At 35.3% G+C, this 15,219-nt stretch overlaps 1 protein-coding gene and 1 pseudogene across 3 annotated transcripts in view; one reads left to right on the plus strand and one right to left on the minus strand.

Moving 5' to 3' along the window:
- The window catches only part of PRDM5 (PR/SET domain 5), a 160,469-nt gene that overhangs the window by 65,377 nt on the left and 79,873 nt on the right, over nucleotides 1-15,219 (plus strand). For 2 of the 3 annotated variants that reach the window (XM_064477360.1, XM_031466699.2), the window contains exons 4-8: nucleotides 494-668; nucleotides 2,923-3,097; nucleotides 4,597-4,718; nucleotides 8,235-8,314; nucleotides 14,741-14,825. In XM_064477360.1, coding sequence (XP_064333430.1) covers nucleotides 494-668; nucleotides 2,923-3,097; nucleotides 4,597-4,718; nucleotides 8,235-8,314; nucleotides 14,741-14,825 — 637 coding nt within the window. Of the gene's footprint in view, nucleotides 1-493; nucleotides 669-2,922; nucleotides 3,098-4,244; nucleotides 4,338-4,596; nucleotides 4,719-8,234; nucleotides 8,315-14,740; nucleotides 14,826-15,219 lie in introns of all 3 variants that reach the window. The other variant, XM_031466691.2, reaches the window with a different exon arrangement.
- LOC116148979 (U6 spliceosomal RNA) lies at nucleotides 9,820-9,920 on the minus strand (annotated as a pseudogene).

Genomic DNA, 15,219 nt, shown 5'->3' on the forward strand with positions numbered 1-15,219 from the left:
GTCTTTTTCCTTTCAGTATTGTGTTTAGTACCAATCATAATTAAATCATCGCTATCTCATTGCTCTCTGTTTGGTTTCAGAAATGACACCAGTGCTCAAGAGTTTTCTTTTCTACTGAATTTATGGACCTTCACAAAGTGTTACTGCACAAAGCCAATTACTGATTCTAAATTTACTTTTAGAAATTTAAATAATAATTATCCTTATTTCATTTAATATATACATATATATATGTATATAAATGTCACTATCTTTAATATCTATTTGTATTTTATTTGCTAGGTGACTAAATATTGTCAGTTTCCTTTGCCAGTGTCCAGATCAATTGGAGATATAAAAAATAATGGTAACTTATCATGAACACATGGTACTCACTGTATCTTAAAATGATTTCTTAAATACTGTCAGAAACAAATGAATGATTTAGCATTTCTTTTGTTATTATTGAGATATATTGGTCATTCAACAGTTTTTTTTTTAAATTTTATATCAGGAAGGAGAAAATATTTTCTATTTGGCAATTGAAGATATAGAAACAGATACAGAGCTTCTGATTGGCTACCTGGACAGTGACATGGAGGCTGATGATGAAGAACAGCAAATTATGACAATGATCAAAGAAGGAGAAGTCAAAAATTCTAAAGGACAATCAACAGCTGGCAGAAAAGGTATTACCTCTAATTGACAGTCTGAGAGATTGAAAGTTGTAGGAGAAATATAGTTTGAGCTGTGCTTGAATTATAATTGCATTATAATGGGGTGATCTCAAAATAAAGTTAGTTTTTGTCAGGATTGCTCTCAGAGAGTGTCCTGTAGCGTGCTTGTCTTTCAGCAGGAAGAGAATGCCGGGTGAGGGGTGATGGATGTGCCCCGTAGCACTGCCAAAGTCAGTGGCAGCTCCCGGCTCCCACTGCTCTCACTGGTGGGTGGTGGTAATGAGGATTTTTGTATTCTGGCCCCGAACCTGCCATTAATCAGTGTTGTAACTGGGCCGGTCACTAACTCTGAGACTTTACTTCCTCATCTGCACATGTGGAAAGCTGAGTTCAGAGGTGTGCAGAGGTCCTGCTGGGCCCTGTGGGATTATTCCTGGACCTCACTCCTGTTTGAGATCCTTTGAGAATCTGGAGCTTCTGGAAGTCTTTCTCTGCTCCAGTCGTAGAGCCGTACAGCACTGCTAGGCTGTTCCAGTTGGGTCACCAAAAACGCATGATAACCCTGGGTGGAGCTGCCCAAATCAGCCCTGCAGTCCAGGAGGTAGATGTCGCATGTGTGTCATCCCCGGGGAATAATCTGGTATTATTAGGGCTTGTTTCTGTTATGTGTGGTGCTCCTGATGGAGGTTGAGGGAAATGTAAATGATGTTATAGGTGTTCACATTTTGTAATAGGCTGATACTTAAACTACAGAGTATTTTTCCCATTTACTTAGCAAAGCCACTTCAGAAGTTTCTTTTGTCACTGTGGTAGGAATGTCTTTTAATGGATTTTCTGTTCTAACTCTGTGTCATTGGCTGAGAAAGTATGAGTATTCCCAGTATTGCCAGATTACGTTTCTATTTCTTTATCTTAGTTGGATTATTTAGGAAGATGAGGACAGTCTGTCCATCTTTCAAATATGCATTATGCTGTTTAGAATGTCAGATTTGGGGTGATGAGAATTAATTCTGTATTATTCTGTTTTCTTTCTTTTCTTTTCTTTATTTATTTTCAATGTATTTATTTTCAACATTGCCCCCAACATTGAAAATAATACTCCAACCAATATCAAGGTATGGTATTAGTGTCCACTATTTTCCCTTAAAACTAAGTCTCCTACTTAACTATTTTCATCCCAGTTTTTCTTTACAAAATGTCAATTTCCATTACTTTTGTAAAAAGAATAAACAGAAACTTAAACAGATTTTTAGATCATATGAATCAGGTACTTACATTGTTGATATTTTTATTTTAGAGTTCAATTTTGTTTATAAAAGCAAAATATAACCCCCCCCCCCAAAAAAAACAAACTAAAAATCCAAAACTAAAGCAAAAACAACCAAACAACCAGCAAAAGAAACAAAAAATTCACTCAAATATCAAACAATGGAGAGTTTGGTTAAATAAGTAAGTTATGGTACCTTGAGTTTAAAAAAAACTTTTTGACTTGAGAAAAATGTTGAATGGAAAAAACAGCAATATATGAAATGGCATGAAAGGTAGCTGTTCTTAGACTGAGCTGAAAATTTGAATGCACCAAAGTCAGGCATGGAGATAGATGCTAGTTCTCTTGTTTATGGGACCACTGGTGGCTTTTATTCTCTTCATATTTTCTACATTTTTCCTAAATCTAATCTTATTTGATAAGCAGAAACAAATCTATATAATTTAAATAGCACGCTTTGAAAAATTTGGATAGAGCCGTGACAGTCCACATGGGACGAGCCAGAGAGACAGTGGAGCCTCACTCTACCTGCTGTAATGAGTGCTGTTTTTATGACCTTGGTCTTTTTTCACATATATGTGAGATTCCCCTTGGTAACTCAGCGTAGTTCCTCTTGGTTGGATTTTTCTCTTCTCTTGCAGCTAAAAGTGAACTCAACATGACCTGTTTCAGGGAAGACTTTGGCTTTCCAATTCGACATTTGTAATAGCTCTTTGATGTGAAAAGTTAACATTACAGGGTAAATTAAAAATTGATTTTGATTTTGTATTAATTTGATGAAATGGAAGTTAAATGATTTTTGAAATAATGTATTATTCTCTAGCAACACTTCCTATTATTTTTCATGGACAGCCTATTTATACTCATAGAGATAATAAGAATTTACTAATCTGGTACCACTAAAGACAATTAATTTTGATTTTAAAAATGAGGGCAAAACTGAGCAATTCTTGGCTCTTCATTTTTGTCTTATAAATCTGCTTGCTTGTAAATATGCAGATCGCTTTGGCTGTAAAGAGGACTATGCCTGTCCCCAGTGTGAATCGAGTTTTACCAGTGAGGAAATTCTTGCTGAGCATCTTCAGACATTGCACCAGAAACCCACAGAGGAGAAGGAATTTAAGTGCAAGAGCTGCGGGAAGAAATTCCCAGTTAAGCAGGCTTTGCAAAGACAGTGCGTACATTACAGAGTGTCTCTAAAATTATAAGCTAACACTTTATTCCACTTGGTTTGTCTGATAGTTTCTAACCTGTATGTGTGATGGTGTGTGTAGAGCAATTAAGCATTCTGTATGGTCATCAACTTACCTTTTCTGAGTATAGGTTGTTGATTTTTGAAATATTCTGATTATGAAGTTTAACAAGTAAGATTATTTATGCTAATCAGCCTTTGTCCATTTAATAACTTGCCATTAAATATTAAGCTCATTGGTTTACTAATCTGAAATCCGACATTCATAATTTAGCTAGTGCTTTGAGGTGGCAGATCGAGTTCCAGTGGTCTGTACTTGATATTCCCTCTGCAATAAGTAAAAAAAAAAAAAAAAGTTTAAGGAATGGAGAGAGTTCAGAGTATAAAGGACGCAAAGACATTTTGTGAAGCACTGTGTATTTCATAGCAATGTTGGAGAACTAATTTAAACACGACTAGGTGCAGGCTATTAAATGAATTAAACAATCCCACGCATTGCTCTGCACCATTTATTATGTTAACTATTTATATTAACATCATTAAAGTTATCCTTTTACTTAAATATTTTTCAGTATCATGAATAATTAAAAGTGAGCAACTAGATATGTCTATTTATAAACTTTTATTTTAACAGAATGTCACCTTGCATATAAGCAAGAAATCTTTAACATAATAATGTTTCATTTTTTTATTCATTAAAATTCTGAACCATGCTGTATTTCATATTAAGACTGTTTTCATGTATGCATCTACTTTTGCTTATAAAATTTGAGATGAGAAATTTCTGCTCAAAATAAACTTTAAAATTTTACACTTTTAGAACAGCAACAGATGATACATTTGGAAATTTTATTATAAACTCTTAAAAAAAAGCAAAAGCTATATAGTTGTTAATGAATAGATTCTAAAACTGCATTCTGGTCAGCTTTTATTGAATATAATATTATATATTCTACACCAAAGATACTTTTACTGGGCTGAGTCTTATGGCTAAATTAGGTGTTACTAAAAATTTTAAAGAGCAAAAGGCAGAATGAAAAGACAGATCATTCCAAGTAGAGATATTTTCATAAGATTTTGTCTTAGACTTCCAGTTTTCTTTCTTTCTTTTTCTTCTATCTCCCCTCAGTGTTCTTCAGTGCTCAGCGAAAAGCAGTCTGAAGGATTCTTCACCAAGTTTTCAGTGCTCTGTTTGCAATTCTTCCTTCAGCTCAGCGTTGAGGTTCTGTGTCTGAGTTGTCAGATGGCTGTTGTATAGTGTGGGTCATTTCTGGCATGCATGCTTTCGTGCTTCTTAGTGCTTTAGTATCATGTGGCTACAGAATTTCAGTGCTGTCCTTCTTACCTGCCCAGGTAACGCTTGTAAGGACCCCGAAACTCTACAGGGGAGCATGCCTTACAGAAGCCTCCCGGGATGTTCCAAGATTGCAGGTGACTTCACCATTTCTTCTCCCTGTTCCCCTTTCCTGGTTGTCTTGTAGTTTTGAGCAGCACCAGGAGACTTGCCGGGGAGATGCCAGGTTTGTGTGCAAGGCTGACAGCTGTGGAAAGAGGCTGAAGAGCAAGGATGCCCTGAGAAGACACCAGGAAAATGTCCACGCCGGTAAGAAGTCATCGAAGGGTCGTTTATAAAGGGGGCTTCCTCTCCCCAGGCTGCAGAGATCTGTTTTTCATTCTCACTGTCAAGGAGAGAGCTTGCCTTTTCAGTGTATTTCACACAGATGTGGAGCTCTGGCAGTGGAACTTTTTTTCTTTCATTGAACGCTGTTTCTTTTTAAGTTGATTTCAGCAATATGTGTCATTTTTCCTATCTCTGCATTAATCATAACCAGAAACTTCAGCTAAGGTCTAGTTGTGCTTGGTAGCCAGGTACGTTAAGAATGAATGTTTTAAATAATAATTTCAATGTTTTAGCATGTGAAATTTCTGTTTTACTAGATACATTTTAAAACTATTAAGTGATGCCCTTCTGCCTTAATATTTCTACAATAAAATTCCACTAAAAAGATCCTTATATTTCTCCTATATTGGAGAAAATGACTGGCTACATTTTGACATGGGAATTGAACATATTTGGATTTGTAAAAGAGATACTATTTGAATTCCTTCTAATGACTAGCTAAACAATAAGACAAATAGAAAATTTGTCACTTAGATTTCATCTGCTTAGCACATGATAAATGTATTTGGTTTAGGGATTGAATCTATTGCACTAAAATGAACAGATGAGTATTGTCAGAGTTAATTTTTTACTTCCTCCATCTTTTCCTTAAAGGAGGCTGAGGTTCCTGGCATTCCTCATGTCCTTCTGTACCTGTGTTTTTCTCATGAGTTTACTTTTGTCCTTGGCTTCTGAGTGGAAATGTCTTTCTGGATATGAGGAAAGTGTATTTCTCTTCTCCTGATTTGTTTATTCTCACATTCAAGAGAAAAGGATCATTGGTAGTCAGCTTCTGTTTCTTTTATTTGCTCATTGTCCAGAAAGTGTCTCCTTTAATGCTAGTTATAGAAGCTAGTGTGTGCATGACCACTGGCCCTAACTTTACATCGATTTGGGCTGCAAGCTGTACTTGAAATCTCAAGGTGGCAGACAGTACAGCCTTATGAAATACAGCTTCAGAATGGTGCCCGTCACTCAGGCTTTACAGTGTTCTGATTTCTTTCTTTTCGAAGAATATATGGCTGATTTATCAAAGATGGCATTTTTTTTTTTGAATTCTTTATAGTTGGGCCCTTCCTATGCGTGCAAAACTTTTCAGTAGACCTGTCTCTTCATAGTTTTTGTTTTTAAAAAGCTGTTATGTTTAAAACACTGTTCTTAATTTTCTCCATCTTTGTCTGCAATGTATTATAACAAATCTTTCATGTCATTTTTAAAGTTAATTTTGCTGAACTAAGTAAAAAACCAGATGCACACTGACAGTCTGGAAACTTGCATTCTTGTTATTGGGCATGTGGTCCTCAGACTGTGCTATAAGCATAATTTCTTTGAGGCTTCTTGTAACTGGTCATGGATATTAAAATATTACTGATTCTGAAAACTCATGGTGATTTTGGAGAAAATAATTTATAAAAGGAAGTCTTTTTTTTTTATTTTTCTATGTTGTAGATCATATAAAATGTGAAACGTACTATATTTCAGCCAAAGGTCACCATGGCTGCTTTTTGCTGGGATTGGTACACAATGTGTCTCTCATTCACAGCCTCTCTCTTGCTTCTTCACTTTCCTCCGTGAACACCGCAGGCATTGAGGGAAAGAATATTCCATATTCAGAATAACAAAAAAGCAATGTTCACACATATGGCTGTAGAACCCTTTACTGTAGAGAGACAAAGGTATTCAAGGAAAGAGAAGATCTTGCAGCTTTTACTATTGACGATGACAAATGTTCCCTGTTAGGTGATACGAATTGAAGATGCTGAAAAGAGAGAAGCTGAATTTTAAAATATGGATCACTTTTTTCCATAGAAACTGTAACATATGGTGGGTAGGTTCTCAGACCAGCTCCCAGAAGCATACCTAACCCACGTTATGCTGAAACTCACAACGCTTAAAAGACTATGTATTCAGTACAGTTGTATTACTTTTTCATGCACCTCTTACCTTTCTAAGTAGTGTGTTCCTGACTATTTTTTAAAGCTGAATTTGAAAGTCAAATATCAGACTTATCTGAATATAGTAAAACTAAAATGGTACGAAATCTAGTTGCAGCTCTGCAGGTGCTGTTGTCCTTGAGCCTAGGGAAGCTCACAGGGAGGTGACCTTCATGGCCACTCAAGAGGAAACCGTGAAGAGGGTGCCTTCCTTACCCCACCTTAACCGTCTTACCACCTTACCCATCTTTCTCTTTTGATTAGACTCTGCGGATGCTGATCAAGAGGTTTTGTATTTATGGGACATGACGTTTATCTGCATTCTCAGGCAAACAGTCATAAACTTTTCCCTTATTTCTGTTCAGAGGAGCTAGGATTCCAGTTCTAGGAGGAAGGATAGAAGACTTAAGGAGCAGAGATGGGGGGCTGGTGTGTTGCCTGTGACTCCAGCTGGAGGAGCGGGGGCAGGAGCATTGGGATACAGTCGAAGGGGTGGTTGTGGAAGTCACTTCTCTTCTCTCCCTCAAGCTCTGACCTGCCTGCTGGGAAGGAATAAAGTCTAGTCTCAAAGAGCAGCTGATATGAGGGATAAGCTAAGGCAGTAAAGGATTATGGATTGAAGGAGGGAAATCCCAGCTAGTGCGAGCTGGAAAAGAGGAAATAATCCTTCAGTGGCCCCTCGTATATAATAGATATATACAGAGAATTGATGACCAAATACATGCTGTTAGATATTCATTTTGCTTGGGAGAATTTTCCTCCTTTAATAGCCATATTACCTGTCAGTCACCAAGAAGATTTTTCTTGGCTGTTAATATTTAGCGTGCTAAAAATCGTGTATTATATGAAATAAGTATCTTGAGTAATAAGATGAAAATTAGGATTTTCCTTTTTCTAAAAGTGTTTCTCTCTCATAAACATAGTCTCTTTTAATAAAATAAAATTATTTTGTAATTTCGTTTTTTACCGATTCTGGATTTTTTCCAAGATAGTAGAGAAGCGGGGGAGTGGATGGGGTTGAGGTTGTGGCAGGAAAGCCATGGATTAGTCATTTTGGGGCCAGGTAATGGATACATGGTGTTTCATTCTATTATTTGTTTACTTTTTGTATATTTGAAATCAATCAAAAGTTGAAGAAACATTCTGTGGTTATTTATGGTAATAATACATGATACTGTTATTACATCACATTTTGAAAATTTTATTTTATTGAGTCTTTCTATAACCACTGTGAAGTTTGAAATATGAAATGATATACTATATATATAAAATCACTATGGAAGAAGATAAAATTGGGCTTTATTTTGATTTGTATAATAATATGAATGTATTTAAATGTTAAAATGTAACCTCTTCTTTATCTGAATTTAATGAATATATCTACAACACTAAAACTCTTGGAGTTATAAATTAAAAAGATGAAATACCTGTTTAGAAATTATATATCACCTAGAAACACTGTATCTGTTGCTCTTAATATGCTCATATAAATCATGATGGTAATTTGTTTGTTGTTTTTGTTTAGGAGATCCGAAGAAAAAGCTCATATGTTCAGTGTGCAATAAAAAGTGTTCTTCAGCATCAAGCCTACAGGAACATAGGAAGGTCAGTGAGATAAAGATTAATGCTTATCTTAGTATAAGATCTTTTAGTCATTTATAGTGTCTGCCATGAAAATTTTCAGTGGCTTTTTATATTGTAATGACAGGGCTTTGTCCTTACATTAACTACTAACATACACTAAAATGTAAGATTGATATGCAGAAAAGTAGACTCTTGCAAAAGAATATTTTGAATTGTTAATTGTTGTTTAGAATTAGTAGAAATATTTCTCCAATGCAGTATTGAGTCTCGCTGAGTCCTTCCTTACAACACCTGATACTGGTTTCAAGCTTTGTCAGTTGCTCTTTGCTCAGGAAATACTATATATTTGAGGAAACCGTATATTTTTGTGTATTTATAGTGTGTTCTGCTTTGACATTTAGCTATTAAAATGGGTGCATATTAGAGTTAAGTTTGGCAAAACAAAGACAAGAGCTCTGTTATTTTAAAGAGCTAAAAATAATGTACAAGTATGTCGAAGTTTTACTAGCAGAAACAGTTGATACAGTTGATCCTTGAACAGCACAGGTTTGGATGGGTCAGGTCCACTGGTAGCAGATTTTTGTCAGTGAATATATAGTGCAGTACTGTATGATCAGGGCTTGGTTAAAGGCACAGATGTGGAGGGTCCTCTGTAAAGTTATATGGTTTTTTGACTGCAGGAGATGGGAGGGTAGGAGTTGGGGAAGAGGTGGGTCCAACCCCTGAATCACCACATTATTCAAGGGTCAACTATATTAGGAGAAAATAAATTTAATACATTTTTAATAAGCATAAAACTTACTAAACTACTACTTTAATGTGAATGTTAACCTGAAAAATAAATGAGTCATTAACCCTGACAACATTAGCACTAGTTAATAGAGTTTACAGTAGAACAGAATTAAAATAGAATTTAGATTTTTGTTCATATCATGGCAGAGTCCAAACAATTTATATCATATTATATTATATTATTATTATAACAAAGATATAAATGATTATTTCCTAATTTTATATGCTGCTTTTTCAGAATATCTAGAAGCATACATTTTCTTTTAGTCATTTAATACCCAAAATGAGAGGAGACGGTACTAGTGAAAGTAAAATTTTACCTTGGGTGTGGTTTGTAAATAGAATTTTATCTCTTTATTTGTATGTAGATATATTCCAAAATAACTTGACAGACCTTAAAATTCGTATGATATTCAATGCAGTAGCCCCAGCCATGTGCTTTGGAAATAGCCTATGACATATAAGGTAGTTAAATTGCTAAGATGTCTGAGGCTATAGCCTACATGTTGAGTGCTTTTGGTCCTTAGGGAGACATAATGGAACAAGCACTGGACAGAGGGTGAGCCCACTGGGTGTCATCATCTGTCACTAGCCCTCCATGTAACACTGTGCCTGTGTTCTCTCATTTTTAACATGTGACATTGAACTGGTTAGTGTTTTTTAAATTTCTTCTCTATGTGCCATGAAACTACTTTTTTTTTCAGTTTTCAAATGGTTGTTTTATCAGATTGTTTAAAAATATGGAACACTTCAATAATCTGCATGTAATTCTTGTTCAGAAGCCATGCTAATTTTTTCTGTATCATTCCAATTTATGTGCTGCTGAAGCAAGCACCGAAACGACTTTTTAAAGGAAATTTTGCCTAGAACCCCAATCCAGATGCTGCTGCTTCTATGTCTCTTCCTCTCTTCCCATCACCCTCAAGGCTTCTGAAGCAGAACCGAGTCTGAGACAAAAAGATTAAATCCAATTGAATAGACATTTTCTAAATACCATCTTACTTTTATAATTCTATAATTTATTTCCCTGATTTTAAGAAGTTGAAATTTAAGATATTTTACCAAATAGAATGCTTCAACAAAGTTGGCTGTGGGGCCTATTTCTGAAAAAATGTCTTCTTTTCCATTTATTTTCTTCATAATCTAAGAACTTTTCCTCCAAGGGCTATCTTGGGGGACTTCAGCCCTACCTGCTGGTAGCAGAATGCAGCACCCACGTGGTCTCTGTAGAACGTTAGTCGCTTACTAGCTCAGGCAGCACTTCCTCCATGACAGCATAGCTCCTCTGACGTAGCCTTTCTGACTCCACAGGCAGCTCCTACTGACTCCATTTTCTTCTTATAATTATAGTATAGTCAGCTTACAATGTGGCAATTTCTGATGTACAGCATAATAGTTCAGTCATACATATACATATATATATTCATTTTCATATTCTTTTTCATTATAGGTTATTACAAGATACTGACTCTAGTTGCCTGTGCTATACAGAAAAAATCTGTTGTTTATCTATTTTGTATACAGTAGTTAGTATCTACACATCTCAAACTCCCAATTTATCCCTTCTTACTCCCTTTCCCCCCTGGTAACCATAAGTTTATTTTCTAAGTCTGTGACTCTGTTTTTGTTTTGTAAATAAGTTCATTTGTCTTTTTTTTCTTTTTGTAGATTACACATGTAAGTGATATCATATTGTATTTTTCTTTCTGGCTTACTTCACTTAGAATGACAATCTCCAGGTCCATCCATGTTGCTCCAAATGGCATTATTTTATTCTTTTTTATGACTGAGTAGTATTTCATTGTATAAATATACCACAACTTCTTTATCCAGTCATCTGTCAAAGGGCATTTAGGTTGTTTCCATGTCTTGGCTATTGTAAATAGTGCTGCTATGAACATGGGTGCATGAATCTTTTTGAATTAGCATTCCCTCTGGATATATGCCCAGGAGTGGGATTGCTGGATCATATGGTAAGTCTATTTTTAGTCTTTTGAGGAATCTCCATACTGTTTTCCATAGTGGCTGCACCAAACTGCATTCCCACCAGCAGTGTAGGAGGTTGTCCTTTTCTCCACAGCCTCTCTAGCAATTGTCGTTTGTAGACTTTTGAATGATGGCCATTCTGACTGGTGTGAGGTGATACTTCATTGTAGTTGTGATTTGCACTTCTCTGATAATTAGTGATATTGAGCATTTTTTTCATGTGCCTATTGGCCATTTGTATGTCTTCATTGGAGAATTGCTTGTTTAGATCTTGTGCCCATTTTTGGATTGGGTTGTTTGTTTTTTCATTATTAAATTGTATGAGATGTTTATATATTCTGGAAATTAAGTCCTTGTCGGTCTCATCTTTTGCAGATATTTTATCCTGTTCCATATGTTGTCTTTTTGTTTTGCTTATGGTGTCCTTTGCTGTGCAAAAGCTTATAAGTTTAATTAGGTCCCATTTGTTTATTTTTCCTTTTATTTCTGTTGCCTGGGTAGACTGCCCTAGAAGAACATTGCCAAGATTTATGTCAGGTCATGTTTTGCCTATGTTTGCTTCTAAGAGGTTTATAGTATCTTGTCTTATGTTTAAGTCTTTAAGCCATTTTGAGTTTATTTTTTTATATGGTGTGAGGGAGTGTTCTAACTTCATGGAGTTAAATGCTGCTGTCCAGTTTTCCCACCTCCACTTGCTGAAGAGACAGTCTTTACTCCATTGTATATTTTTGCCTCCCTTGTCAAAGATTAATTGACCAAAAGTCTGTGGGTTTATTTCTGGGCTCTCTGTTCTGTTCCCTTGATCTCTATGTCTGTTTTTGTGCTAATACTGTGCTGTTTTGATTACTATGGCTCTGTAGTATTGTCTGAAGTCTGGGAGAGTTATTCTTCCAGCTTTGTTCTTTTTCTTCAGTGTCACTTTGGCAATTCTGGGTCTTTGGTGATTCCATATGAATTTTAGAATTCTTTGTTCTAGTTCTGTGAAAAGTGTCCTGGGTAATTTGATAGACATTGCATTAATTCGGTAGATTGCTTTGGGTATTATGGCCATTTTAACAATATTAATTCTTCCAGTCTAAGAACATAGGCTATCTTTCCATTTCTTGAAGTCATCTTTAATTTCCTTAATCAATGTTTTGTAGTTCTCTGCATATGTCTTTCACTTCCTTGGTCAGGTTTATTCCTAAATATTTTGGATTTTTGGATGCAATTTTAAAAGAGATTGCTTTTTTCTTTTCTGTTCTAATATTTCATTATTAGTGTAAAGAAATGCATATGATTTCTGTATGTTAATTTTGTATCCTGCTGCCTTATTTAATTCTTTTATCAGCTCTAATAGTTTTTGTGTGGAGCCTTTGATTCTGATCCTATAGTTGGGTTTGTCTAATGTCTAATAGAGTTTGGTTGTAGTATTTCATCTTGCCAGTAGATGGTGCTTTATGAATATACCAAATTTACAGTATAGTCTAGAATAGTATCTTACATTATTATGTGCTGTCCTATATTACAGTAAGATATATTATGATCCTTCTTGAAAATTATCTATTTTGAGACTTCAAATTGCAAGTCATTATCCTTCATGTCATTTTAGTAAACTGCACAGTTTACGAAATATGTTGTACTTAACATTAGGCATAATTAGTGTTATTTTCACTTTAAATATGATTGTTTTATTAAACTTTTTAAGGAGTTTTGAAAATAACTTTGGCTTGAATTTTCCACTATAAATAAAATAGTCAACACAAATGCTTTCAGGTACAGTAAATAATTTTGTAATTTTGAGAATATCAATTTGATCCAACCTTTAAAAATGTTTCATGATTTAAAAGCCAGGAGAGTTAAGTGAACAAATATGAGTATATTCTGCAGCATTTTATTTAACATCTGCCATTTTTATATGGATAAAGTCTTTAAAATTTTATACACTAATATAAATTTAACATTAAAAATGAAAGTACACTAAATATGTTTTCACTTATGTGTGTTGGAAGGCGTATCGTCTTTTTTGGTGTATCTTGTTAATGTAAAAGATATATATTACAGAAACAGAGTTTAAGAATACAAATCTGTTCTTACTGTCCTTTAAATAAGCCTTACACTTCATATCATTGCTGTGAAGGTCTTTGATGATTGAAGATGTTGCTTTAAAATTTCTTAGGCTGAGAGTTTGCCTTCTGTACTGCATGGTACTTTCGTTCTGAGTGCTTGTGCAGCCCCGCACTGTTTTCTGAGGAACTGTAGAGCTCTCTCTGGATCCCAGATGTCCCCTGATCAAGATTAGATGCCACTGCATGTAAGCAGGGTATAAATCAGATTCTAGTGCAATGACTTCTTTCTGCTCTATCTTTTTTTGTCTACTTTTCTCTGCTTTTTCCGGCTGAGTTTACTGACTCACCAAGAATCAGATTGACAGAAGCAGCAGGCGGGTTGGCAGCCTCAGACCTGCCATGTGACCGGGCATAGAACTGAGGCCCCGGCTGCAGAGCAGGGGTCTGTTAGCCTTGTTGCAGCTTCTGTTTCCCTGGCTGTGCCCTCTTTTCACTGTCCCCGCCTTGAGTTCTTCCATGGTCACTGAGATCAGGGGAGCCATTTACCAGTCCTCCTCTCTTTACTCACTGAATTATAATCTGTAGTTTGGGTATTGCAGTAGCAACTATCCACATGTTTGTTCTTTTACTCACTGCTGTACCAGTTCAGGGTCTTCTGCTTTGACTTTGATGCTGAAGTGGCCTTAATTAATTAATTAATTAATTACATAGTATCTTGGCTTCCTGCAGAAGGGCCTTTGCTTGTCTGAAGTTTAGTTTTGTGAGCTCTGCCTTTAATGAGGTTAGAACAAAAACATGACCTCACCAAACCATTTCTGAATCTTCAGTAAAACAGTGTGATGCTCTTGTTCACTGGGATGATCAACAGTTCTAATATGACTCTCTGGCAGTCTATTCCTCTTAGAGCTTTGTACATTGTTTCTGATAATAAACTAAGCACCTGCTTTTAGTATTGCCTATCTGATTTCTCTGATTTAGAGTCTTGGAGGGAAAGAACTAAATTGAATATTCAATTGTAATATTTCTTTAGCCAGTTGTTTGCTGAAGTTATGCTCTGCTCCCTTATTTTTTTTAAATAAAACTTATAAAACTAATAAAACTTACAGTATTTTTTATTGTGGTCCTCCTATTATGTGAGAGTTTTGCTGTGAACTAAATACTTTTCAAAATCATATACCTTCTTGTCTTTCATGGTAATTAATGTTTTGTTCTATAATACATATATTTAAGTTTGAAGTAGCATTGACTACTATAAAGGAATTTTTTTAACATCAAGTTACGTATTTCCAAGTCAAAATTTGTGCATAGTAGAGACAATATATACTGGGTATAATTTTTTACAGAGTTTAAATTCATTATGCACTGAATAGATCAGCTGTATTACATATTTAAATAGTGTGCAATCTTATAGTTTCTTTCAGTGATATGATTCTACTAGGTAACTCATGATCATCGCATCTTCAATTTACATAGGATACTATGAACAAAACTTAGGGCTGAATTATGACCTATAGTTTGGGTATTACAATAGCAACTGTCCAAATGTTTGTTCTTTTGCTTGAGCTCTGTACATTTTTTTGGCTTTTACAGTTGACTTAACTGTCAATTTACCCTTTTGCAGATTCATGAGATATTTGATTGTCAAGAATGTATGAAGAAATTCATTTCAGCTAATCAGCTAAAACGTCATATGATTACCCACTCAGGTAAAAATACCTATTTTTCCATTTATGTTGAAATCACATTGTCATTTCAGAAGCTCTTAGAGTGGTAATCAGTAGACTGGTTAATAATTCTAGCTTGGCCATTGACTGGCCACGTGATAGTCAGCAAGTTACTTAACCTTTCTAGACCTCAGGTTATTTCTGATGCAAAAGTGATGGGACTAAATGAAACTGAAGATCTTCAAATTCACCGTTTAATTTGTTACCTACTCCTCTTTGAGCCTCAGTTTCTGTATACTTCATCTGTGAAAAGATATCCTGCCTTTCAAAATTGCTGCGATGATTAAATGAGGTCATTTACATAGCATGCGAGCAGAGTGTCTGACATTTAGGAGGGATTCAGCAATTACAGTTACAGTTCTGCTATTTCTAGATA

This window comes from Camelus dromedarius, chromosome 1, assembly GCF_036321535.1.
Source record: "Camelus dromedarius isolate mCamDro1 chromosome 1, mCamDro1.pat, whole genome shotgun sequence".
Lineage (NCBI taxonomy): Eukaryota > Metazoa > Chordata > Mammalia > Artiodactyla > Camelidae > Camelus > Camelus dromedarius.